The sequence below is a fragment of the Hylobates moloch genome, unplaced genomic scaffold (genome assembly GCF_009828535.3).
Source record: "Hylobates moloch isolate HMO894 unplaced genomic scaffold, HMol_V3 SCAFFOLD_5, whole genome shotgun sequence".
NCBI lineage: Eukaryota > Metazoa > Chordata > Mammalia > Primates > Hylobatidae > Hylobates > Hylobates moloch.
In genome coordinates, this window is record NW_026652280.1 from 16285905 (window position 1) to 16312056 (window position 26152).

The 26152-nt window shown below is 41.7% G+C and overlaps 1 protein-coding gene across 1 annotated transcript in view; it reads left to right on the forward strand.

Moving 5' to 3' along the window:
- BCL2 (BCL2 apoptosis regulator) overlaps nucleotides 1-26152 on the forward strand; it is a 195166-nt gene continuing 169014 nt past the window's right edge. The window contains exon 1 of the mRNA XM_032152106.1: nucleotides 1-825. Within this exon, the coding sequence (XP_032007997.1) occupies nucleotides 241-825 (585 nt within the window). The 5' untranslated portion in view covers nucleotides 1-240. The remainder of the gene's footprint in view (nucleotides 826-26152) is intronic.

Sequence of the window (26152 nt, forward strand, 5' to 3'; positions counted from 1 at the left end):
TAATAACGTGCCTCATGAAATAAAGATCCGAAAGGAATTGGAATAAAAATTTCCTGCTTCTCATGCCAAGGGGGAAACACCAGAATCAAGTGTTCCGCGTGACTGAAGACACCCCCTCGTCCAAGAATGCAAAGCACATCCAATAAAATAGCTGGATTATAACTCCTTTCTTTGGGGGCCGTGGGGTGGGAACTGGGGCGAGAGGTGCCATTGGCCCCCGCTGCTTTTCCTCTGGGAAGGATGGCGCACGCTGGGAGAACAGGGTACGATAACCGGGAGATAGTGATGAAGTACATCCATTATAAGCTGTCGCAGAGGGGCTACGAGTGGGATGCGGGAGATGTGGGCGCCGCGCCCCCGGGGGCCGCCCCCGCACCGGGCATCTTCTCCTCCCAGCCGGGGCACACGCCCCATCCAGCCGCATCCCGGGATCCGGTCGCCAGGACCTCGCCGCTGCCGACCCCGGCTGCCCCCGGCGCCGCCGCGGGGCCTGCGCTCAGCCCGGTGCCACCTGTGGTCCACCTGACCCTCCGCCAGGCCGGCGACGACTTCTCCCGCCGCTACCGCCGCGACTTCGCCGAGATGTCCAGCCAGCTGCACCTGACGCCCTTCACCGCGCGGGGACGCTTTGCCACGGTGGTGGAGGAGCTCTTCAGGGACGGGGTGAACTGGGGGAGGATTGTGGCCTTCTTTGAGTTCGGTGGGGTCATGTGTGTGGAGAGCGTCAACCGGGAGATGTCGCCCCTGGTGGACAACATCGCCATGTGGATGACTGAGTACCTGAACCGGCACCTGCACACCTGGATCCAGGATAACGGAGGCTGGGTAGGTGCACTTGGTGATGTGAGTCTGGGCTGGGGCCACAGGTCCGAGATGCGGGGGTTGGAGTGCGGGTGGGCTCCTGGGGCAAGGGGAGGCTGTGCAGCCGGCGAAATAAAATCAGGGTTGTTGCTTCCCGGCGTCCCTACCTCTTCCTCTGGACAAAGCGTTCCCTCCCAACCTGACCGATAACGCCTGCCATCTACAAGTGTTTAACTTGCTTTCTAGTCGTGAAGATCCAAAGATCTAGCGTCTGTAATCTAGTAGGATGTGGTGGTAAGTGGTACCCCTTCAGTGTTTCTCAAGCTAAAGGTCCAGGAGTCCCCAGGACCACCGTTTCCTGGCTTGAGCAGCTTGTTGGAACCGGGGGGAGGTTTCAGGGACTCCTTATGAACCAGATACCAGGTTGGGTCTTGACAGTCTGCATCCCAAACAAGCTCCCCTGAAACAAGCCCCTTATACAATAAAATTTGAGAACAATCCGATTAGAAGAATAGACTCCACAGAAGACCAAGGGCATCGTCACTCGGTAAAATTTTCCAAAAGAGGAAAACCAATGTAAGTCTTTTTCCTGGAAAACTTAGTTGTGTTTGTAAAGAGCTAAGTTGACATTCCAAAGTCCTTGGACTGGAATCTCCAGTGTGTGCCATGTTGCCAGTGGGCGTGATGAGGTGTCTTGAGGAGTATTAGGCTATGGCTTTGCTACCTTGTCAGTGACAGAATTTGCATCGGCTGGATTCTTTGTATTCTATAATTTGTGTATGGTTTACCAATTTACTAGAATGTTAGAATCTTTTGTTTTTCACCACCCAGAATCGACCTAATTTTGTGGTCTCCTGAAAAAAGTTTGCATCTAGGTATCTATGTAAAGTGTAGAAGAATTGATTCTTAGCTGTGGATTCTCATACCCTTACTTAGTTGAAGTGATTGATACCTGTGGCTTTGAAGAATATTTGTGAGATGATCTTTTTCTCGTACTGTGCTAGATAGAGCTTTCATCATTATACAATTGTACTTTTCTGAGATTCTTTGAGGGGGGATGCAGTTCCTAAGAGTCAAGGATTGTAATGGAGATCTATATCTCGTATCTAAAATTATGGATTTATGAAAAAGTAATTCTTGTCTGAAGTTTTTTTTTTACACTTTTTGTTTTAATCTGAAGAGTTATCTTTGAAAAACAGGATGCAATTCAGTGCCTCCTTTTATAGCCTCTTGGGAGAATGACTAGTGTCATTATTTTATAGGACCTAACAGGAGCAAAAAGCCTAGAAATGACGGCAAGTGGATTAGATGTCAAGAAGCACACTACATGTTTTTATTACATTTTACAAAGTGTGCTCATATTAAGAGGCCAAATATAGAAAAAGCCAAGAAAAGTAGATGATTGATGTGAACATCTGATCTTATTTGACCAAAGTTGACAAAATATTGATACCACTGTTTGGTGTTTAAAAGTAAGATTAGCTAAAATACCCCAATTTAAATTTCTAAAATTTAAATCCTCTTCTCGAATTGTTTGTTGAGATCTCACATTATCAGATCTTTAGTAATTCTGGAAGAATTTGCTAAAGGGTGAAAAGAATATTTTTGTTAAATATTTGGTTAAGTAGGTGGTTTGATTTTTAATCACTATAACCAAAGAGGTTGTGACTTCCAGACTCCAAAAGAATCCTTTTAAACCAAAGTAAAACTGATGTAATAGTTTTACTATTTCACATTTTTATGAAAAATTCACATTTACAAATTTTCTTTCTAGTTGAAATGTATCCAAGGTGGCAACTGGTATCTATCAAATAAGTTAATAAAACCGTGGGAAACAGAGACACACATTTATGACAGAAATTAAGATACAACCTTAATATTTGTTACTGAGTTTCAGTGTGTTACCCTCTCATGTAACTGAAGTTTCTTTTTAAGTAAAGGCTCACTTTTTTCTTTTTCTAAAACAGAGTTTTCATAGTAGACCTATCTTTGTGGTCAACAGGTATCTGAGGTTGATAAATGCAGAGGCTACATTTTATGATACCAAACCACAATGGCATACCATGGAACATAATAAAATTTTTTGACAAACCTGCTTCTAGTAAAAATAAATCATGTAGAAGCACAGATGGTTGATGGTAAAATATGTAATAGCTTTCAGAACAATGCATAGATGGTGACTATATAGGAAAACAAAGGAATTTAGAGAAAAAAATATATATATACCACAAAATGCACTCATAGGACACTTTGGAATAAAAGTGGTAGTGTTTGACAATGATGAATGATTTGCCTATCATTTCAAATGTGCATTATTAATCTAAAAGTCATTTTAGGCATTTGGCATACAGAGATTTTCTTCAGATTTACACCAATTGGGGTTACATCTCTAATAATATGTTGTATTTTATAGTGTAAAGCAGTCTTAATGGTAAAGCTTCAGAAGAGAGCTAGCATATTTTCTTGGCATGTGACAATAATCTGCACTGTCCCCAGGGCTCAGTGGATTAGCCCATCTCCTGAATACTACACTGAATACTCCAGGCTTTAGACTTCAAGTCGTTTCTTTTTCTTTGCTGCTGCTCCTAGAAAATCGGAACCTTGTGAGACTGAGGAAATCTGTTTGACTTTTGTATTCCATAACATGGAGAAATCAGGTCCTTGGAATGATCAGCCTCTGATAGATTGTCCCAGAAGACCACAAATTAAATAAAAACTAAAGAAGTAATTGGCTGTAGAGTGGAGTGTGGCTTTATTCCTAGGTCGGAATAAGGCATTGTGTGGCATCCAGAGAGAGGCAGGACAGAGGAAGCAGTGAGAGAGCAGCAATTCTAGAAAATATGGATACCTTGCTGCTCAGTGTGGCTTATAGACAGTAGCACATGCATCCCTTGGAACTTTTTAGAGATGCAAAAGCTCAGCTCCCACCCCAGAGCTACTGAGTCAGAATATGTGGTTTGTGTGCACATTAAAGTTAGCGATGCTGGCTACCATCCTTGGCTCCTGCTGGCATCTTTTAGGAAGAGTTGGTACCTGGGATGGATTCTGCATTGTCCCCTTCCAGTGGCCTTAAAGATCTATAGTGCTACTTGGAATACTGAGTATTTCCCAGGTGTCCACTATTGTGGTCTGACTTTAGGAAGACATAAATTGGGATGAAGGAGAGATAGCAAGCAAGTAGATTAACTATAAGCCCGGTCTTCTCATGAATATTTTTCATAGTAGTTATACAGTTTATATTGGCATCACTGGTCCCATTAAAAAGTAAGATAGCTTTTCTTCTTCAATTAAAGGCAAGAGAATTAGCTCTTTTAATAGCTCTGTTAGTTATTATTTTATCCCCTCATAACACAGTTTAAATTCTGTAAATGACTTTATTGACCTTGCAGCTTCTTTAAGACAAAGGGACTCTTGCAGGCAAGGGATTGAGTTTTGGGCAGGTGATGGAGATCTGTGGCCCTCTAAACTGGGAACTGTGATGACATTCAGCTTCATGTCTTAGGAGAGAGTGATATATGAACCACTAGAAGAATGAGATGATTCAGACAAGAGATTGTAGGAGATTGGCTTTATTCTATTGACAAGATGGTAATCCTACTTACTTTTTGGCCTTTTGGTGTTGGTGGTTTAGGAAGACAGGAACTTCTTCACACCTGGTAGAGTTCAGCTGCCTTTTCATTAGTCAGCAAGCAGTTTTTCCTTTCTCAACGCAGTCCACATCCAGCAAAACATTTGATTAACTGGAAAGCAATACCATTCTCATGCCAGTGTACAAATTACATGAAAGAGCATCATTTTTCTAGTGTCTGAGGATTGGCTGCTTATGGCCAATTTTGGCAGCAAAACGATAGGATTAAAAATAGCTTGAAGATGATCTAGTCTTAAATAATAGATTTCATGATGAACTTTCCTTGGGAAAGTGCATCTTTCTGCCTGCAAGAATCACATGACCCCTTTCAATAATTTATTTAGTAGAAAAAAACACATATTTCTCATAGAGTTTTCAGTCATGTGCTGTGGTGTGATTGTTTCTGGACCTTCATAAAATTTTATAGTTAACTGAGTTCTCTTTTCTGTTTTGTTGCTATTTAATGTCCATTGAAAACATGGCTTTCTTTTGTGCATTCTGTTACTTTCAGCTGTACTTTGTAGTGAGAATGGATTGCCCTTTTTAGCAATCTTTGATTGAACTGGTACATTTCAGATTACTTAAATGTCATCAGGCCACACAGCATACCAGGTAACAGAAAGCCATAAATTAAAAATAAAAAAAAGGCAAGCAAAATTCTTGTTGTTTTTTCTTATCTCTGTTCCCAGTCCTATTGTACTTTTTGGAGGGATGATACGCCCACTCATGAGCGAGTGTGTGGATGCTGCATGTTAACAGTGGTTCTTCCCACCCAACATACCTCCGCACCCTTTTCTAAGGTCACTCATTGTGTCTTAGCAGTAGTTGAGCAAAGCAGTATCTCAGCAGAAGTGCATTTGTGCTAGAAAACAACACTGTCTTTGTAGTGTACAAGTAGAAGGTTTTCTTTTTCCCCCAGAGATATATTGTATTTGAGATTCAAAGGTTCTGTTCAACCTTTTTAAGATAATCTAATATCACCTTATTCAGGTATAACAGTAACTTCTCAATCTGGTCATCCTTTCTGTCAACTACATGTAGGAGACCACTCAGTGAATTTACTCCACTCTGAATTTTCTCTTTCATGCCTCTTGGTTTGGCTTAAGCAACCTTAATGTTTGATGTCTAAGCAGGATTAATGATGAAAATCATCCAAAGACTGACAGTTATTCCACAGATGTGATTGCCGGTCTTACATGAGTCCTGCCTTGGGTTAGGTTGGAGGCACGGGAAGGAGAGCTTTGCCTCTGCCCTGGATAAACTCACAGGCTAGTGTTGCAGGCGTCTTAATAAACTCGTAGTTACCGTACAGCCTGATAAGCATGGTCCTAGACTCAGAGACTTAGAGGGAAAAAGCAAATAACTATAAGTTATTTTGCATGTACTTCAGTCTTGGTCTAAGAACATTATTTCTGACCATATGGCTGTTCATGTGTGCATTAGGCCTAATTTAAATAGGGCCAAAATGTAGATACTTTGAAAAATACTGTATAACACAGACATATGCTTAAGAGAACTGAAAGGCAGGGGGAGTTCCCTTGTTAAATATTAACCCACTAAGCACTATTTATGCATACTAAGAAGACTTAAGAAACACCAGTCTACAATTTCTAAAGCATTTCATTAATTCTTTTTAAGTAAAAGACAATCAAGGCTCCGATTAGACTGACTGGAACAGGGTAATCTGAAGAACTATCTTTCTTAAACAACTCTTACATGCCAAAAAATACAAGTAGGTTTTGAACCAGAGCAGGGGCTCTTCCTTTGAGGAGGGGAAAAAGAAGCTTCTGTTTTGTTTTGGTTTGAGGTTATATTACTGTTCTATTTATCAAGACACTTCTACGATGCTAGTTACAGAAATTCACAGTCCATTGTAACACTGGCGTTTGCCTTCGGACTTTTTGGGCTTGTGGTCTGTTCATTTAAATGGAGACTGTAAAACTTTCAAAATGCCAACAAAGCTGTTTTCACTTAAAAACATATTTTTATAGATTGTCACTTGTTGTTCTGATATATGCCCAATTCTATATATGCTATAGCACTATTTCTCTGCCCTCCATTTGCCAGACAAAAGATACACCCATCTGTCCTTCAGTGTGAATAAGGATTGAACGATTATTCCTCTCTCTTCCAAGCCATGGGACTTTCTCATAGGTGCCACCACCCCTGTGACCATCCCTTACCTGCCGTATCATTCGATCAGAGAGGGACCTCTCAGGTGTAGCTCCTTGTTAACTTCCAATTAGTGAAGGGTGGGATTTACCTGAAGAAAACTGTAATGTGCTTAGATATTAGCAAAAGGGAGCAGAAATGGGGAGTCTAATCAAAGTGAGAGGATAACCCTCGCTCCAAACTTGCTGCAGGCAGCTGGGCAGGTCAAAATTCTGGGACCAGATACTATTCTTTTCCTCTGGAGATTATAAACTTTAACCTGTGCAGAGAAAAGATAGTATCTGCTGGCAAAATTTGTACTTGCTTTGATTCCTGTAGTGCAAGATTATGGTGGGGTTATATGTGAGATTTCAATAAATGTTTGACTAACTAAACTAAAATAGCTTAGGGTAAGGACTACTTCCCCAAACGCCCTTTTAAACATGTGAGAAAGGGAATCTCCCTGACATACTGGTATGGCCATCTGTAGCAATATACTGAGAGTGACTTGGATGATTTTCTTGGGCAATCAACCACATTCCATGAGCGAGTTAACTATGGAAGACACCTGCCCGTGAGCATCGCGTTTGGACCACATGCGTCAATGGGGAAATTTGTGTTTCCATTCTGCTTCTTGTTTTGCCTTCACAACTTCAGGGATAGAACCGTATTCCATTTTTAGTTAATAATCAGCTCTCTGGGGCTTCCATGTAATGAGTCAGAAACTTATGACTGACTCCACTCTGCTCTTTATCATGTCTCCCAAAAACAACCCGAGAACCCACTGTGTCAAGTGAAGCTTTAATTTTTCAGGGGAGGTTTTTTCCATTGAGACCAATACATCTTTTCTTGTGACAGATCCAGTTACTATATTTCCTTATTTTTAACTGTCGAAAACACAGTTAAGCTGCAACAGAGTATGGTGAGTTTACCAATTTTAATACTTGAAGCACCAAACAAAGGATCAGTGTTGCAGGCTGTCTTTTCTTGACTTTTTCCAGCTCTCCTTAGCAGATAACTAGGATGGTATTTTTTTCTGCTTTACAACATGATGAATGCTATATCTCTATATTAACTCTGAAATTGAATTGCAGCCAAATATTCCTCCAGCTGCATTAGAATTTTCTAAAAGAACATGAGACACATACTTAGTCTTCTTAGTTCAGTGCTATATCTCAGATATATTGATATCTGATTTACAATTAAAATAGGAATAAAATTAAGTACAAATTATATCATCAGCTTTAAATATTGATTTATCTTTTTGAAAAAAAAAGCGAGTCCATAAAGGATGGCAGCATTGGCATTTCTGGATGTAAAATTTCAGGGCTATCTCCTACCCATTTCCTTTATGGATTCCTGCCAGCATCTTTAAAAACACACACACACACACACACACACGCACACACACACACACTGAAGACGCATAGAGAGGTTTTGAGGTATTTGATAACAAAATTATAAGAACAGGGAGACAAAGCCACTTACTAAACATTAAAGTGATAGTATAAGAAGAAAATGATTTGAAGAAGTCCTAATTGAGGGAAATGAGCAATTGTCCACAAAACTTAACCCTGGGTTCCCAGGAACCAGGATAGGGATGATCATGGAGAGGGTTTTCAGAATCTGGTTATTTAGGAAAACATGCACACTAACTTTTTTCATTGAAAAAACATTTATTGAGGCCCTACTCCATGCAAAGCTCTATGCTAGGTGTTTTAGTTAAGCGAAAAAATGTCTAAGATAACCTTTGCCTTCAAGGAACTTACCAATCAGTAGGGGACCAAGACAAGGATACAAATCACTGTAATCCTGGACAATGTGTAGTAGGCAGAGAGGCCCAACCCAGCTACAGTGGTATCTGAAGAGTTTCATGCCGGAGATAATGTTGAGACAAGTTTTAGAGAACAGGCAGGCGATACGGGGAGAGGGTCTTTTGGGTAGTGGAAACTGGAGGCGTCAAAGTAGGCATGAATGCCTGAGGTATGTTTGGGGAATTGTGGAGAGTCTGATTTGACTGGGGCATGGAGAACTCTCCTGAGATAAGTCCATAGTTTTGAGAACTTACCACTGCATACTAAGTTGTGAAACTTGTATAGACAGCCCTCCCTATCTTTGGGTTCCACATCCATGGATTCAACCAACTTTGGATAAAAAATATATGGGGTAGGGCAGGCACAGTGGCTTAGGCCTGTAATCCCAGCACTTTGGGAGCCCAAGGTGGGTGGATCACTTGAAGTCAGGAGTTCAAGTCCAGCCTGGCCAACATGGTGAAACCCTGTCTCTACTAAAAATAGAAAAATTAGCCAGGTGTGGTGGTGGGCGCCTGTAATCCCAGCTACTTGGGAGGCTGAGGCAGGAGAATTGCTTGAACCCGGGAGGCAGAGGTTGCAGTGAGCCAAGATCGTGTCACTGCACTCCAGCCTAGGGGGCAGAGTGAGACTCTGTCTCAAAAAATAAATAAATAAACAAATAAAATAAAGTATATAGGAGGATGTGCATATGCAAGTACTACTCATTTAATATCAGGGACTTGAGCATCTTCAGATTTTGGTATCCATTGGGGGTTCCTAGAGCCAATCCCCCGAGGTTACTGAAGGATGGCTGTGTTTAACTGTACCAGGGATGTTGAAAGGATATTGCAAAAGTTCTCAGACAAGGCAGGATGTGTGCATTGAAGGAAGATCGACAGTGACTGAGGCTGGACGGGGGAGACCAGGTGTGAGGTCTGAAGCACCTGGAACAGAAAGGACAGGACAGATGTGGGCACACTGCATGTGTAGAATCAAAGGACTGACAGCAGGTTGAATGTGAGGAATGAGGGAGGGAAAGAATCAAGACTCAAGTGCCATCCTGGCTGCCTCAAAAAATGATACTGTCTTCCAGAGGGAAAGGAAAGATAACAACAGTTACTTCTTTGTGGCGTACATGTGATGAATTTCGTTTTGGACATTCCAGTAGGATATCCAAGTGGAAATGCCCGGTAAGCCTTAGACGTAAGGATCCGTATCTCAAGAGAAAAATTAAGGTTGAACCACAATATGTCTTTCCCCTCGAATCATGTAGGTTTCTCTTTTGCCTTCTTTCATTGCCCTAAGTGGTCCTAACTGCTATTGCTGATGCTGTCTTCATTTGCGACTGCTGTTTGCAACCCACCTTTTCCCAAAGGTAATCTGTAGACTTGCATGGATTGGGTTAAGGTGGTTAACTTGCAGCTTTGCTGTTCAAAGCTTGGCTTCCCACTACCAGTTTGCCAACCTAATGAGTACTTCAACTTGAGTCAAATTAGTATTGTTCCAAATATCCTAATAGTATCCTCTATGTGTGACTCTAGGTCTTACAAAATCAAGGTGTCCTTTCTCATTGAGACTTCCTTATTAATAAAATATTTATTCTATTAAATTCAACCTGGCACCAGGCATAGTAGGTAATAGGCACACACAATGATTGTTTATTGAATGAATGAATAAAATGATTATGTTAGAGGCATTCTGAGCAATTCATCCTAAGCAGCTAATTTTCTCCTACTTCTTTTATTATAGTGTGTGTTTGTGTGTGTTTGTGTCTGAAATGTCCTATCCTACAGGTTCATTAATATTTAATAGAAATGAAAGAAGAAAAATACCTATTAAGTGTTTTGATTTCATCCTTTTCATTGAATTGAAAAAGTGTATCATTTATTCCTAAAGAGAAATCTAGATTTTGCTCTATATTAAACGTTTGACATTTATTGGTCCTTAATGCTAATATAGATACCAGCCTGCCGGTTGTCACATTCTATCTATTTATACAAAGGTTGTAGACACACAGTCTATGTACATATGCCTAGTTGCTCTCATTCCTTTTGTTTCACATCTCAAGCCTAACCCAGACTGAAAAGGTTTTGAAGGCTGAGATTATTCATCACCCTATCATTATAGAAAGCAGGGCTGGCCCAAGGTTCTCACAGTGGGAGCAAGGTGGATTTTAACTCTGATCAGTGTTGTAGCTCAAATATAAAAAGAACTGCAGCATAAAAGTCACAAGGATAAATGATCCCCTCGTTCTTCTCCATAAAAACAAGCAGCCAATTGAAGGTGGAAGTCAGTACAGTTCAGCATTCCCAGAGGCGAGAGAACCTAAGATTTCATTTCTAAAGACACTGCTCAACAAGAAGACCACCTGGGATGTCTTATATAAAACGATTGGCCTGGCAGCTTTTGGCTAAGTTCTCTATTCTGGTTCAAGCCAGCATCACAGCCTATCTGTGGTTTTAACAACTGATGGAATTTGTATTTTGAGAACCCTCGTCTGTTGGCATGAAGCAAACTCAAAGCATTGTTGCTCATCAGTTGTCATCTGTTTGAGAAAGATTTTGATTTGTTTACTTGTAGTGACGCTTGACCATACTTCTCCAGGGGCTTTTAAAAAAGATGAATGTGTCAGCTTGTAGATTTGTCCCCATGAATGAAACCACAAGCAAATTCTCTTCTCTCTTCCAGCCTCCCTTCCTCCCTCGTGTTTCTTCAGTGGCCATCTGCGCATTATGTTCCCATTGCCAGGCCCTCTTCAAGCGGCTTATCTATGAGTGAATTCAGAAACTTCAAATTATAAAGGACACCCAGATAATTGGCCTGTTCTCCAAAGTATCTGTCCCCTGTGCTGCTGCCAGATTCCTTCTTAATGAATACATCCAGTGACAGTGGGATTCTTGAGCTTGTCCGTATCTGTGAGAAAATGAGCTCTCCTGCTTTGTAACAGCTTGTGGCTCAGGGAAAAAAATGACAGCCATTGCACAAGTTTCCTTTGAACGTAGTTTTCTTTCCCATAAATGATACTTTGAGAATACAGTTAAGGGGTTATTAGTTTTCTATTTCATGCTTGGCCTGTGTGTGAGAATAACACAAGCTGTCACTGCAAATCAGTAGCTAAAAATGCTTTGTCTGGTTAATGTGAACATTTAATATTTGGCTCAATTAAAAATTAACCGATGAAAGTACATGTCATTGGAATTTGAAAATACCTTTTGTACGGAATACTTAAAGGGCATGACCCGTGACTAAACCAGTGCTTTTAAAATATGGAGAATATGGGGAAATTTAATATGAGTTGGGATACTTGACTCTTCTTTAAAACCTCTCTACCTGTTTGGCATGACAGGATATTGATAAAGAGTGGGCTCATTGTTATGGCGAAGGATCCACTTGTATCTCTGTGTTTTTAAGTGGGTAATTGTTTTTTTGCACTCAGTCACATGATTAAAGCAGACAGAACAAGAGATCAGTTATTCATTTATACCATACTTTAAAAAAAAGTTGAGCCAGGCCCTGGGGAAGTGGGAAGTGAGAGCAAGAGGGGCATGGCTGATAGTCTAGGGCAGGAGTATCCAATCTTTTGGCTTCCCTGGGCCACATTGGAAGAAAAAGAATTGTCTTGGGCCACACATAAAATACACTAACACGAATGATAGCTGATGAGCTAAAAAGAAAAAAAAAAAGCACAAAGAAACTCATAATATTTTAAGAAAGTTTACAAATGTGTGTTGGGCTGTATTCAAAGCCATCCGCCCGCCATGGGTTAGACAAGCTTGGTCTGGGGGAGTGAAGACCATTCAACAGCAGCTGCAGGAGAGCATGTTTAGAGCTATGAGAAGAGATGCAGCAATAGTAGGGGCATTTATTGGAGTCAAGGAAGTCTTCCCAGGAAGGGGACTGAAGCCTGAAGGATGAGCAGGAATCAACGTAGTGAAGTGGGTGGGAGGAACCAAGTGTGGCCCCAGGCAGAACTTCGGGAACAAAGGCCAGAGGCAAGCCGCCACATGGTGGACTGCAGGAACTGAAGAGTTCAGCCTGACTGGAGTGGAGAGTGCAAGTGGGTGGGTCAGAAAGATGATGCTAGAGGTGGCCCACCCTGGAAGAGTTTGTTTCAGATACATCACCCTGACTCCACTCCAGACCGTTAATGAGACGAGGGAGAAATCAGTGACTTGATAGAAGGCTCTTTCAGCAAACGGGCAAGAGATCAAGTGCCTGACCTAGAGGAATGGTAGTGGGAACGGCGAGAAATTGCTAGCTTTGCACAATGATTAGAACTAGAGTGGAGATATTTTTTGGAAGAGGTAATGATTGACTGAATGCTTTAGAACATGGCTCAGTTCTTCCTCAGCTTTGCTGGTCTTTCTGTATAATTTGGAAAGAATGTGGTCATTGTTCCGGTTAAATACAAATGCTTTTTTCTGGTTTTTTGTTTGTTTGCTTTTTGTTTGTTTATTTGTTTGTTTTTGGAGATGAGGTCTTGCTCTGTTGCCCAGGCTGGAGTGCAGTGGCACCATATCGGCTCACTGCTGCCTCGAACTCCCGGGCTCAAGTGATCCTCCCACCTCAGTCTCCTGAGTAGCTGGGACTACAGGTGCATGCCACCACACCTAGATAATGTTTGTCTTATCTTTTCTTGAGACAGGATCTCACTTTGTTGCTCAGGCTGGTCACAAACTCCTGGCTTCAAGCAATCCTCCTGCCTCAGCCTCCCAAAGTACTGGGATTACAGGAATGAGTCACCTCACCTGACCTTATACAAATATATATTTTTTCTTATTTCACTTTAAAAAAATATTGTCTGGTTAAAAACTGTTTTTGTTAGAATTCACCGTGTAATAAATCTTTATTAACTATCAGTTAATAAAAGTATATTTGAGGAAAGAATTCAATTATGAAAGGCAGTTTTCATAGAATTTTTTTTCCAGGTTAAAAAAATGACAGTGGTTTCTTGCCTTTATGTAGGATTTTAAAGTTTCCCCCCCAAAAATTCCATATCTGTGGGGGGAGGGTGGAGGGGGGAGGGACAGCATTAGGAGATATACCTAATGCTAAATGACGAGTTAATGGGTGCAGCACACCAACATGGCACGTGGATACATATGCAACAAACCTGCACATTGTGCACATGTACCCTAAAACTTAAAGTATAATAATAATAATAATAAAAAATTCCATATCTGTTGACCCATTTGATCTTCACAACAACCCTAAGCAAGGCACGTATTGTATTCCAACTTCTCCCTACTTTCCTCACCACACACACTGTTAGTTATTTGTTTATGCCCATGTAACGAAGAAAGTTTGGCCAACAAAGGTGTGTACGAGCCAATAAGCACAGGAAGAGCTGATATTCATTCCCTGGGTTGGGAATCCTGTAGATATTTCTTATCCTGTGCTGCTTCTCTGGATATGTGTTCTTAAGGACACAAGATTGCTTAGTAGAGACTGAAATATATTGCATTTTGAAAACTAGTATACTCTACTGCTTTCTGTCTCAAAAATGTTCAGGGAAATTGGAATGCAGTCTTTTGTTTCTAGTTACTTTCCCTTCTTTGATTCAGCCTTTGCAGCATTTCTCATGCTTGCAGCAGAGGGGGATCTAGCTGCTTCCATTTGGTGCCTACCATCAGCTCAAGACCCTGTGAGGATGCGCTTGTGAGTCAGGCGGGCTTGGACATGAGCTGAAGGGATGACAGTAGTAGGATTGACGTGCAAGGTCTCTAACACTTGAAGGCCCCATAAAACAGCCCCTTTCAACAGGGGCCAATTGGAATTAGATGAACGTGTATGATTGTTTTTGCATGTTGACACCTGACTAACAATGGTGTTATGTTAGCATGCTGTTTGCTGCCTTTATTTCTTTGAATTCCTCAGAGTCCTTATTTATTATTTTCAAAGGTTGTAATTAGCTTTAATCAGAAGTACCCGTAGGAGTAGTCCTGTAAATGTTGCTCTTCCATCTTTCTTTTTTCTTTTCCCAAGAAAATGCTGCATTGGACCAGCAGGAAAAATAACTAATGGGTACTAGGCTTGATACGTGGGTGGATGAAATAATCTGTATAACAAAACCCAACAAGTTTACCTATGTAACAAACCTGTACATGTACCCCTGAACTTAAAATAAAAGTTTAAAAAATTTAAAAAGATGTGAAACAAAAAAAAAGAACAAACACTAATGAATATGAAAAAGTCCTTCAGAGTCTTTAAATTTGCTCATAGAGCATTGACCGAGACACTGTCTCCTTTAGTAACTAAATAAAATTAAAAAAATAAAATTGAGCTCCTTTTTTTAGGTGACCAAAGATGTTTGGTACATGTTTTTTCAATGTTAAAAATGGTGGGGGCTTCATCAGTAGGGTTTCCACAGTGGTAAAGGGCATGTTACTGCGAGTTCGTTCAATCGACAAATATTTATAAATATTTGTTTATTATAAAGAACCTACTCTGGGCCAATCATTGTTCCAGGGGCTGGAGCTATAACAGAAAACATGACAGGTAAGAACTCACCTATCTCTTGTGAATCCCACATTGTGAGGAGGTAGGAAAAGTAAACAAGTTAAAAATTAACAATATAACATAAGGGCCACAAAGTGGTGAAAACAGGGCAATGCAATGTAAGGGTGCTAATAGGACAATATTAACTTCTTCCTTGGTCTTTGAGATTTTTCTGGCAGTACTACAGTTTACACAGAGGAGGTTTAATGGGTTTTTTTTCATTAATAGTTGAAAACAGTGTCGTACCTTAAAAATAATAAATGTGTTAGTATAATATAGCCCTTACATCAGTTTAAAATGAGTTACCATGAACAATATAAACTTAAAGAGACTTTTACTATTTTTGGCTAAAATGTTTAGAGCAGTCTTTTCCTTACCTACTCATCCTTCTCATTTCCCCATTTCCATTTATCACAACATTGGTCATTGGCCTCAGTCACCAAAAGTCAGGAGGAAGGAAGGAAATGAATATTTATTGAACCCCAATATGTGCCAGACCCTGGATTTAACACTTTTAGGGATAGGAGATTATTTAACCTCAATAACCTCTCCCTGAGGGCAGGAAGTGGATTTATAGATGCAGAAACAGAGGTTCTGCAAAGTCAAGTGACTTTGCCTGGCAGGAGGCAAAACCAGCATCCTTTATTTAGGCGATCCAAGTGATGTTCATGTCCTCTGGAACTTAAATTTTTAAAACGAAAATTTAAACAGAAACATATAACAAAAGAACAACTTTATGCATGTGACCTTTTTGGGTTCTTTAGGAAGCCAGTTAGTCATCTTTATTTTAATAACTAGAAGGTGAAATCTTTCCTACAACCTGGAATTTTAAGTTCTCTCATAGTTAAAAAATAAATGAAATAACTTTTTTTTCTGTCTCCCTTTTGACTCCTAGAGTCTGTTTAAATAGCCTTTGAAAAATAAATACTAATCACTGGTTCCTACCAAGACCAGACACCTGATTCAGAAGCTCTCAGAAGGGTCAGAGTGTGCGTTGGAATAACAAACCCACAGTGCCTTCCTGGTTCCAGAGAAATGATCTCACTGTCAAATTGTAACCTGCCTAATACCTTAATAAAAAGGTGGGGAAAGTCTGCGGTTGTACCTCTGGTGTGATCCTTTTCCCTTCACTCTTTTTATTTTAGGCATGACCTTAGTGTTTTTTTTCCTCTCGAGTCCAGAGGTGGAATGACATGTCACTCAGGTTTACAAGAAGAGGATGTGTCTGTTTTTACATTCAGCTGTAAATTTTATTCTACTTAAAAACAAACCCACCTTCAGCAACCAGGGCGTATCAAGGGAGAGTTATTTCCATCCCCCTCAGTTTAATTTGGATACATTTGGCCCAGAACAGCACAGTGTTTCCATAATAACATTTGAACAGGATGCCCTTGTGTTATTTGCAGGGCTAAGGGAGTTTCAGCATGGGCCAGGAAACTACTTTCTTAAAAGAAACTTAAACGCGAAATTCTGACAAGATAGGAAACTCTTACTGCATCCTTGCTAAACCTCTTTTTTTCTCCCCTGCTTTCTCATTTATTTATATATCTCTTGTGTTATGAAACACATATAGGTTGACTATTTAACTCACTCTGAATTCATGTGCAGAATAAGTCACTCTTCAGAAAGACAAAAATAATGTTTTAAGTGGTTTGTTTAATAAAGCACATATTAAAAAATTTCAATTCAACATCTTCCCTGGGCGGCACAACATGTTATGACTTTTTAGAGTAGAGCTTCGTGGTATTTCATAAGGAAGCCAAAAAGGAAGGGAAATTATTATTCGGGCAGAGGGACAATAGTGACCTTTCATTAAGCAAGACAGAGTTCACCACCAGGCTCCCCAAACCCTGGGCTCTGTGTTAGTTGAACTGAACAAGCCACCAACTATTTCCTCTCTCTCTTTCTCTCTCTCTCTCTCTTTTTCTTTCTTTTTTTTTTTTTTTTTTTTGAGAAGGAGTTTTGCTCTTGTTGCCCAGGCTGGAGTGCAGTGGTGCAGTCCTGGCTCACTGCAAACTCCGCCTCCCGGATTCAAGCGATTCTCCTGCCTCAGCCTCCCGAGTAGCTGGGATTACAGGCGCTTGCCACCACGCTGGCTAATTTTTTGTATATTTTTTTAGTAGAGACTGGGTTTCATCATGTTGGCCAGTCTGGTCTCGAACTTCTGACCTCAGATGATCCGAGGCCCGCCTCGGCCTCCCTCCCAAAGCGCTGGGATTACAGGCGTGAGCCACCGCACCTGGCCTCGTCTCTTTTATAGACCAGACTGCTTTAAAAATATTTGTCCAATATTACCTAAAATATTTCATGTATAAGCCATAACCCAACATTGTAATATTTAAAAGACTGCTTTATGTAGTTTTTACATATCCTTAAGATCCTAATGAATTCAGATAATCCATATTTTTGTTGTTTTAACAGCTTTACATGTGACCTCTTAGTTCTAGAGTTTGATCTCAGGAGAAGGGAAGAGTAGATTTGGATTCTGTGCCGTGGACAGGCGCACTGGTTTCCCGTGTGAAAAGGACAAAGCCCCGCCCCTTCTGGAGCTCGGTTCTCTTTGGGATTATTCATAATGTTCTCCAAGAAGCTCGGAGTGCCTGTTTGTCACCAGTACTGTAATTTGTGAATAAAAGATCTTTATGATTGCAAAATACATTAGCACCTTCAGAGATCATTGTTTCTTGATGACAGTGTGAATCGGAACTAGGAAGTCATTTCAGCCCTTTCTGTGCAGAGGGATGTCATGAAGTTCATATGCTAAAGTTCATACCCATTGCTCGTAAGAGCTCAGCCACCCTTCTCAACCAGTTCATGTAAAAATATATCTGTATAAATATGCATATGTATGTATGTATGTGGTGTGTGTGTGAGTTAAGATATACATAAAATTTACCTTTTCCACCAATTTTAAATGTATAGTTCAGTGGCCTTCAGCACATTTGCTTTGTTACATAAACCATTGTTATGTAAGCCATTACTGACATCTGTTTCCAGAACTCGTTCATCATTCCACATGGAAACTCTACCCATTAAACTATAACTCCCTGTTTCTTTTTCTCCCCAGTCCTGGGTAGCCACTATTCTATTTTCTGTCTCTATAAATTTGACTCTTCAAGGAAAAATTTGATTCTTCCCATAAGTGGAATCAGACAATATTTATCCTTTTGTGTCTAGCTTGTTTTATCTAAGATGTTTTCATAGTTCATCCATGTCATGGCATGCATCAGAATTTCATTCCTTTTTAAGGCTGAATAATATTCCATACCATTTGCTTTTTTAAAAGTCCATTTTCTCACAAAATTGGTTATCGTTTCTGCTCCCCCCCAGCCAATAGAAACAGCAAATATATTAAATTAGAATTGACCTGACAGAGGAGGTAATGGAGGCCTGTAAATTATTCAAAGAATTATTTTAGAGTCTGACAGCAAGGAAGAAGACAAAAATGCTCTTAAAACCAGCTCAGGAGTCTCTGAGGCTCTTCTGTGTGGGGCAGGCGGTCGTAAAGATCTCTACGGCTCCTGGAGTTCTCGCTGGGTCGTAGCACAGGACAATCTTAGTGATTCCTAATGATGCCACTGAGGCATCAAGACAGAGTTATTTTCTGTAGGAAGAGTCAGAGTTCAGGGGAAGTGGGTAGTAAGTTGCAGAAATATCTCCATTCCAAATGGTTAAATTTTTTTAAAAGTTTAGGCTTCAGTCATCTGAAAAATTTACTTGTGTGAAATGATTCAGTCCAGACTGTAGTGAAAGAGAGGAATCCCAGCAATATCAAAGTAAAATACACACACACACACACACACACACACACACACACACATAGAGAGAGAGAGCACAAGATCTCTTTTTTGTTTTTTCTTTTCTTCTTTTTGAACAAACTCTTACATATCCTTCAAGCCCAGGCCAAATGGCACCTTCTCTGTGAATATATGTGTGTGTGTGTGTGTGTGTGTGTGTTAAATAGGCAAAGAGACCTTCAGGGGCGTTTGCTGACTTCTTTCATTCTTTTTCATCTCCTACCTCCCTTTCTAGAGTAGAGAATTAGTAGGAACTTGACTCAAGTAGATAGGGATGTAATTTCTGGGGGAAGTTTTTGCTGTCTTACTGCATCTAAATTATTCTGTCTGTGCATAAATTAAGTTGTACACATATTTAGAAGAGCCACGTCCCCCGCTGCAGGATGCATAGAGTGGTTTTTGTGAGGAGCTGCTTTGCAGCCTCAACCCTGCCTCTTGACTTCATTTTGAAACCACTGGACAATAAAACGTGGTCATTTGTTTGTTCCACATTCTTTGTGCCTACTGGGTTTCTGGACGTGATCTCTGGCCTTGGGGGGGACAGTCTCCTGGGGAAACATACACACAAACAGATCTATTACAGTCCAGTGAGTTTTTTCCTGGGAAAGTTAAGGATGGTTTCACAGAGAAGGTGCCATTTGGCCTGGGCTTGAAGGATACGTAAGAGTTTGTTCAAAAAAAAAAGAAAAAACAAAAAAGCAAGAGATCTTGCTCTCTGGAGAATGTGAAAGGGTACCATATGCAAATAAGCAGAGTAATTGAAGGGCCTGATGGCAAAAAGTCCAGAGTGACCAGAAGAGAGGCAGTTGGGGATGGAATGGAAGAGGATGAAGCGGGAAGATAGTGGAGGCTCACTCTCCAAGGCTCTATGTGCCCCACTAAGGATTTGATTAGATCTTTCCTGCAGTGGAATGCCAGTAAAGGTTTCTAGCAGGATACTAAGTGACATGGCCGGATTTTTTTGTTGATGAAAACACTGCTGGCAGCAGTGTGTTGGTGGCAGCGAGGGCAGCAAGGAGGCCAGATGGGAAGGTGGGGTCAGGTGCCCAAGTGAAGGTGCTGGGCAGCTGCCCCGAGGCATGGGCAGTAGGAACTGCCAGGATGGGACTACCTGAAAAGGTGTTCTCAGGTAGAATCAACAAGGTTGTGCACAGTTGATCATCGCTGAATACTCAGTGCTTAGTGCAAGGCAAGCACATAATAGATGCTCAATAATATTGATTGAATGAATGAATGGACAGGCAGCTGGGTACACATGACAAGCAGTACTAGTAAGTGTTAAAGTGACACCCCAGCTATACTCACGACAGTGATAAAGCAGAGGTTCACATGGCCTGTACTTTGCCCGACTCTTTCTAAACGTTCTATCGCTGTTCGTGTATTTCTTTCTTACAACAGTACTGGGAGGTGGTGTTGTTTTTATCCTTGTCTTGCAGATGAGAACACTGAGGCTTGCAGAGGGGGACTCATTACAGCTGTTTGGGTGGCTGGGCTGGAATTTGAACCCAGGCAGTTTTGGAGTACTTGGAGCCCTTAATTCTGATGCTCTGCTGCCGCCCAGCTTTTGAGCCTTCCAGGAAGCTGCTGCTTTCAAGGCCCCAGAAGTGATGACTCGGGGCAGACCTAAGTGGTGGCAGGATGCAGAGAAGCCTGTTTAGGAAACCATTTATCTCACATAGACATGCCATCTGAGATGACCTTAGTAGAAATAACAATGGCAATGATAACAGCTCCGCAGCCTTTTCCCTGGCATAAGAAACTAGTTTTGTAATGAAAATGGAATTTCTCTGGGGAATAGTCCTAGAAAGAGATAGGCAGTTGAGATAAAAATAACAAAATATATAATAGCATTGCATTGTTTTCTGTGTATTTTTCCTTCCACCTTTGTCCTTCTCTGTTGTGTAATTTACCTTGTTCCCTTGGCCATGGGTAGGTTGGGCGTCACTGTGATTTGACCTTTGTCCTTTGGCCCAAAGGAAGGGATGAGTGTGTACATTTAGGGGTAGCTATTTGCACCTTGCCTGGAGTTTGCCGTCAACATAGCTAGCTAAAAGGAGGAGAGGCCCTTAAGGGTAAACCTTGCTTTAGGAGTCGAAGCCCTTGGCTTTCTGGAATGAAGGGTGGTGAGTTTGGTTTCCCAGATGGCCCATGAGCCAGAATCTGAGCTCCTTGGCATTCAGGTGTGTGTGCCGTTCTGGATCATTACAACCACAACTGAGCTGTGTTTTCAAGCCATAGGTCAGAGTCGTGTAAAATAAACTCTTGTCATAACAAAGGATGCGGCAGCCAGATTACAGCTCGGAGTTCCTTCACTCATTTACCCCAGAGGACACTGATTTTCATGTCAGCATAAGGGAAGAGATTCCATTTGTGTGCCGATTCTAATTGGGGGTCTGTCTTGCTCGACCACCCTGGTAAATGGTGATAAATACTGGTGGCCATAGCAGCACGGAGAGAGAGTGCCGGCCGGGAAACCCAGCCAAGCTCTCTTGGCTCCAATTTTATGCAAATTTGCCTAACAGAATGCAAATGATTTCACAGGAATACGGATCCCAGGGACACGTGCTCATCTGTTTTCAGCAGTGTTCCTGGGCTTTTAGAAGCAGCCACTTGAGAGGCCAGGCAAGTCCACAGAGAGGCAGGTTAAAGGTGGCTTGCGAAGGAATGGCTCACCCCATCAGCCAGTGCCACGCCTGGAATTTCATTATGAGCAGCGGCTTTCCCTTTGGCAGTCCGCAAGCCAAGACTTCTGTGTTTTGGGAACAGGAAAAGGTCAACACAGACTAATGCTTTTTCAAAAAGTCCTTTATTCTTCCTCTTATTCTACAGATTTTCTGTGATCACAGTATATATCCAAACATTTACTCATCCCACACATATTGATTGGGCATTTAGTCACTAAAAGGCACTGTGCTAGGCACTGAGAAAAGGCTGCTCTGTGCCACCAAGGTGTGACACCGTAACATTGTGTCTAAAATCTACTCCTGCCTTCTCCAGTGCCATAGCTGTGGATACCAGGCTCACATAATGTGGCCAATCTGAATTGAAATGCGACTGGAGTGTGAAACACACACCAGGTTCACTGGATTTCAAAGATGTAGTATGAATAAATGAATGCAAAATATTTTATCAATAATTTTATATGAATTTTGGTTGAAGTGATAATATTTTGGATGTATTAATTTAATAAAATATACTAAATGTGACCACTAAAAATTTAAAATTACATATGTGGTTCCCATTATATTTCTTTCTTTCTTTCTTTCTTTCTTTCTTTCTTTCTTTCTTTCTTTCTTTCTTTCTTTTTTTTTTTTTTTGAGACGGAGTTTCGCTGTGTCGCCCAGGCTGGAGTGCAGTGGCACGATCTCGGCTCACTGCAACCTCTGCCTCCTGGGTTCATGCCATTCTCCTGCCTCAGTCTCCTGAGCAGCTGGGACTATAGGCACCCGCCACCACTCCCAGCTAATTTTTTGTATTTTTAGTAGAAACAGGGTTTCACCATGTTAACCAGGATGGTCTCAATCTCCTCAACTCGTGGTCCGCCCGTCTTGGCCTCCCAAAGGGCTGGGATTACAGGCGTGGCCACCGTGCCGGGCCGGTTCGCATTATATTTCTATTGGACAGCACTGGTCTAGACTGCTAACCATTTATTGCACAATGTGGTCACCTTTTTATTCCCATAGTTGGATATTACTATATAGGAGGATAGAAAGAACTTTCCTTTTTTTCTGCAGATGAGCTACAGTTGTGTAACCCTTTTTAAAGTTCATTCATATTCACGTTCTTGTGGCTCCCATTGTCAGTCTGCTGAGCTGGGCAAGGAAGGCCTCGCCATACTTTTACAGGTGAGCATATTGAAGTGTAAGAGGTCACTGTTGCCAGCCTGCCCTAAGAGTTAAGCCAGGAATAAAACTTCAGTAGTTTCTGGGTGGACGTGGTGGCTCATGCCTGTAATCCCAGCACTGTGGGAGGCCGAGGCTGGAGGATCACTTGAGCCCAGGTGTTCAAGACTAGCTGTAGCAACTTGGCAAAACTCTGCCTCTGCAAAACACAAAACAATTAAGCCAGTCATGGTGGCATGTGCCTGTAGTTTCAGCTGCTTGGGAGGCTGAGATGGGAGGATCCCTTGAGGCTGAGATGGGAGGTTGAGGCTGCAGTTAGCCATGATTGTGCCACTCCACTCCACTCCACTCCACTCCACTCCACTCCAGCCTGGATGACAGGGTGAGATCTTGTCTCAAAAAAAAGGACTTCAGTAGTTTCTAACTCTTGCCAGCCTGGACCATTACAGCTGGGATGGGAAGGTTGGAAATAGAGCTTTTGACTTCTATTCCAGTGTCTATTAAAAATATACTAAAATTTATGCATGGAAATATTTACTTTTATTTCTGTACCAAAGATGATAGAACACAGCCCACTTAGAAGTATTTCTGCGTGCATGTGTACATAAATACACACAAACATGTCCTGCAGCTGGCTAATAAAACACAGTAATCAAAGCCTATAGTGGATATTCAGTGTAAAGGTAAGACTTGCTGAATTTTGAGGCCCATTGGGGAAGGGCAGGGTCAGGGTGGGGCAAGCATGTGGTCACAACCAGGGGGCATTTTCTTCTGTTGGGAGTCAACTACTGTTAGGGCAAATTCCTGGCAGCGTGAAGCAAGGTCGGTGGATCCCACCTGTCAGAAAATCCTGAGACTGGGTTTAGTCCTTAAGAGATGGAAGAATGAGGCAGGTACCCTGGACCAAAGAGGCAAGGGATCCGACCCAGGTAGTCACCCAGCACTGGGGATGGCTTAGGAAAAAGGATGGGGAGGTTCTAAGGAAGAAGAGAGAAATGATCAAGAAGACGAGGTGGATATGGGTGAGAGCTGTGTAGTTGTTGAGGGCATTTAGGGCAAGGGGCCTTGGGTTGTATTCTTCTGACCTGCCAGGCACTTGCTGTTTGGGCACGTCATATACTCTTCTGAGCTTTCATTTCTTCATCTGCAAATGGGGGAGTTGGGTTAGAGGGTCCCTCACTAACATTTTGTGATTCTATGGGTTTCAAAGGCCAGAGAATCAGCAAGAATCGTATTAATAGGCTATCAATGATGGTATAAAGGTTTTGCTTCTCACTGCTGCTCTTTCTGCTCTCTGATGTGCTGGGGGCACTGAGGTCTATGGCAAATGAGATCATTGGCCTGGACCATTCACTTGGCCCTTGACAGACACAGGTTGGGTCTAGGATTTCTTTGCAACTATAGCCAATGCATACATATTGTAGTATAATATCTAAAAACATTTATACCTACTTGTCTTTCTTGGTTCTCCCTGTTCTCCTTGTCCCTACACTTTCTATGAATTATAATAATAATAATAATTATTATTATTATCTTTTTTTGAGACGAAGTCTTGCTCCGTCTCCCAGGCTGGAGTGCAGTGGCGCAATCTCGGCTCACTGCAACCTCTGCCTCCCAGGTTCAAGCAATTCTCTGCCCCAGCCTCCTGAGTAGCTGAGACTACAGGCACTCACCACCATGCCCGGCTGATTTTTTTTTTTTTTTTGTATTTTCAGTAGAGATGGGGGTTTCACCATCTTGGCCAAGCTGGTCTTGACCTCCTGATCCACCCACCTTGGCCTCCCAAAGTTCTGGGATTACAGGTGTAAGCCACTGCGCCCAGCCGAATTATAATTATTTCTTATCTCCTATCTTCAGAGTCTAGTGCTACACAGATAGTAATTCTCCAACATTGCTCATATGATTTAGTAAATTACTGTGTGTTCTCGGTTTAGAACGATTTTCCCTGTCTTTTACCTTCTATGAATTAAAAAGCTTTTGGACCATGGATGAATGACATAAGAATTTAACTACTTTTTTTTTCTTCTTTTGAGACGGAGTCTCATTCTGTCACCCAGGCTGGAGTGCAGTGGTGTGATCTTGGCTCACTGCAACCTCAGCCTCCTGGGTTCAAGTGATTCTCCTGCCTCAGCCTCCTGAGTAGCTGGAACTACAGATGTGTGCCACCACGCCCAGCTAATTTTTGTATTTTTAGTACAGACAGGGTTTCACCATGTTGGCCAAGCTAGTCTTGAATTCCTGACCTCAAATGATCCACCGGCCTTGGCCTCCCAAAGTGCAGGGATTACAGGTGTGAGCCACCCTGCCCAGCCTAACTACTTTTTCTTTTTAAAGAATTTATTTTAATTGGGTTTCGTAAATGCAGGGAAACAAAAGCTGTTGGATCTTGGGATAGCTTTGTATTTTGTAGAGAATCATCCCAGGAGCACATTCCCTCACTGAGGGTTCCAGCCACCTCTTCCGCCTCATTATACTTTGCTTAGCACCGAGAAGTCTGGCATCGTTTCTGTTGGAATGAAAAGATTGGCAGAGCTGCCCTGGACAACAGCACTGCAAAACACTGTGGCAGAAGGTTTGGTCTACATACCAAGGCAGCCAAAGTATTAATTGCATTCTCTGTGATCACAAAATAAGGCGCTGAATTATTCTCTTCATGTTTTAAGAATGACAGGCTTTTGCTCTGCCAGCTCCAAGCATAGTGTATCACATGGAAAGGAGATGCTAGATTTGCAAAAAAAAAAAAAAAGAGAGAGAGAGAAAAAAAGCACAGGAGTGAAGATCTCTGGTAGCCAGCTGCTTCCTAAGAAAGATTTAAAGCTGAACTGTTGCATGATAGGTACCTATAAAAGATCAGGAGCCGGGTGAGGAAGTGTTTCCATAAATTTACATACTCTATTAAAACATGTTCTATTTTGGAATCTTACTTTAGATTTTGAAATGGGACTTTTCACGTTGCTGGCTATACTTTGATCCCATTTTCCCTTGTTTCAGTGTATTTACTGGAGAAAACTGGTTATGATATTTCTATATGTACTTGTCTCCCCCCAGCCCCTGAACAAACACCATATATGAGTATTCCAGATATCCAAGGTCCTCTGGACACCCCAGTCTCTTTCACAAAGCTGCCTCCTCAGAGCCTGCTGTCCCGTCTTCTAGGAATGTACCCATTTGAAAACCCACACTCACACTATCACAACACATACACCGTTTCTTGCTGGTCATTCCTTTAATCTCAGTGGAAGATATCTCATAGAGAACTGTTGGTGATTGTTTAACTTGGTTGGGAGGAAAATAGATCAAGCAGGTGACAACCTGCATATTGGGGATTTTCCTATGCTGAAAATTGTTATTCTGTTGCAGCACTCCACCCTCCCTTCACAGCCCCAAAAAAGAGAAGTATGAGTGCTGCTGATGTTCAGGGTTTGAATATGTTTTGGTTAAGATGTTCAGTGGAATTAGAGAGAATTTCATCCTGGGCAGTGCAGTCAGGCTGGAGGAGTATTTTGGTTTCGTATTACTAAACCTTGTTTTCCCATCCCAGCTGCTTGTGTGCTATCTTGGGGCCACTGAGAACCTGGCTGGGCTCTGCGGGGTGGGAGTGTTGTCCCGGGGCTGAGTCCAGCAAGGGGTGAGGTCGTCTTG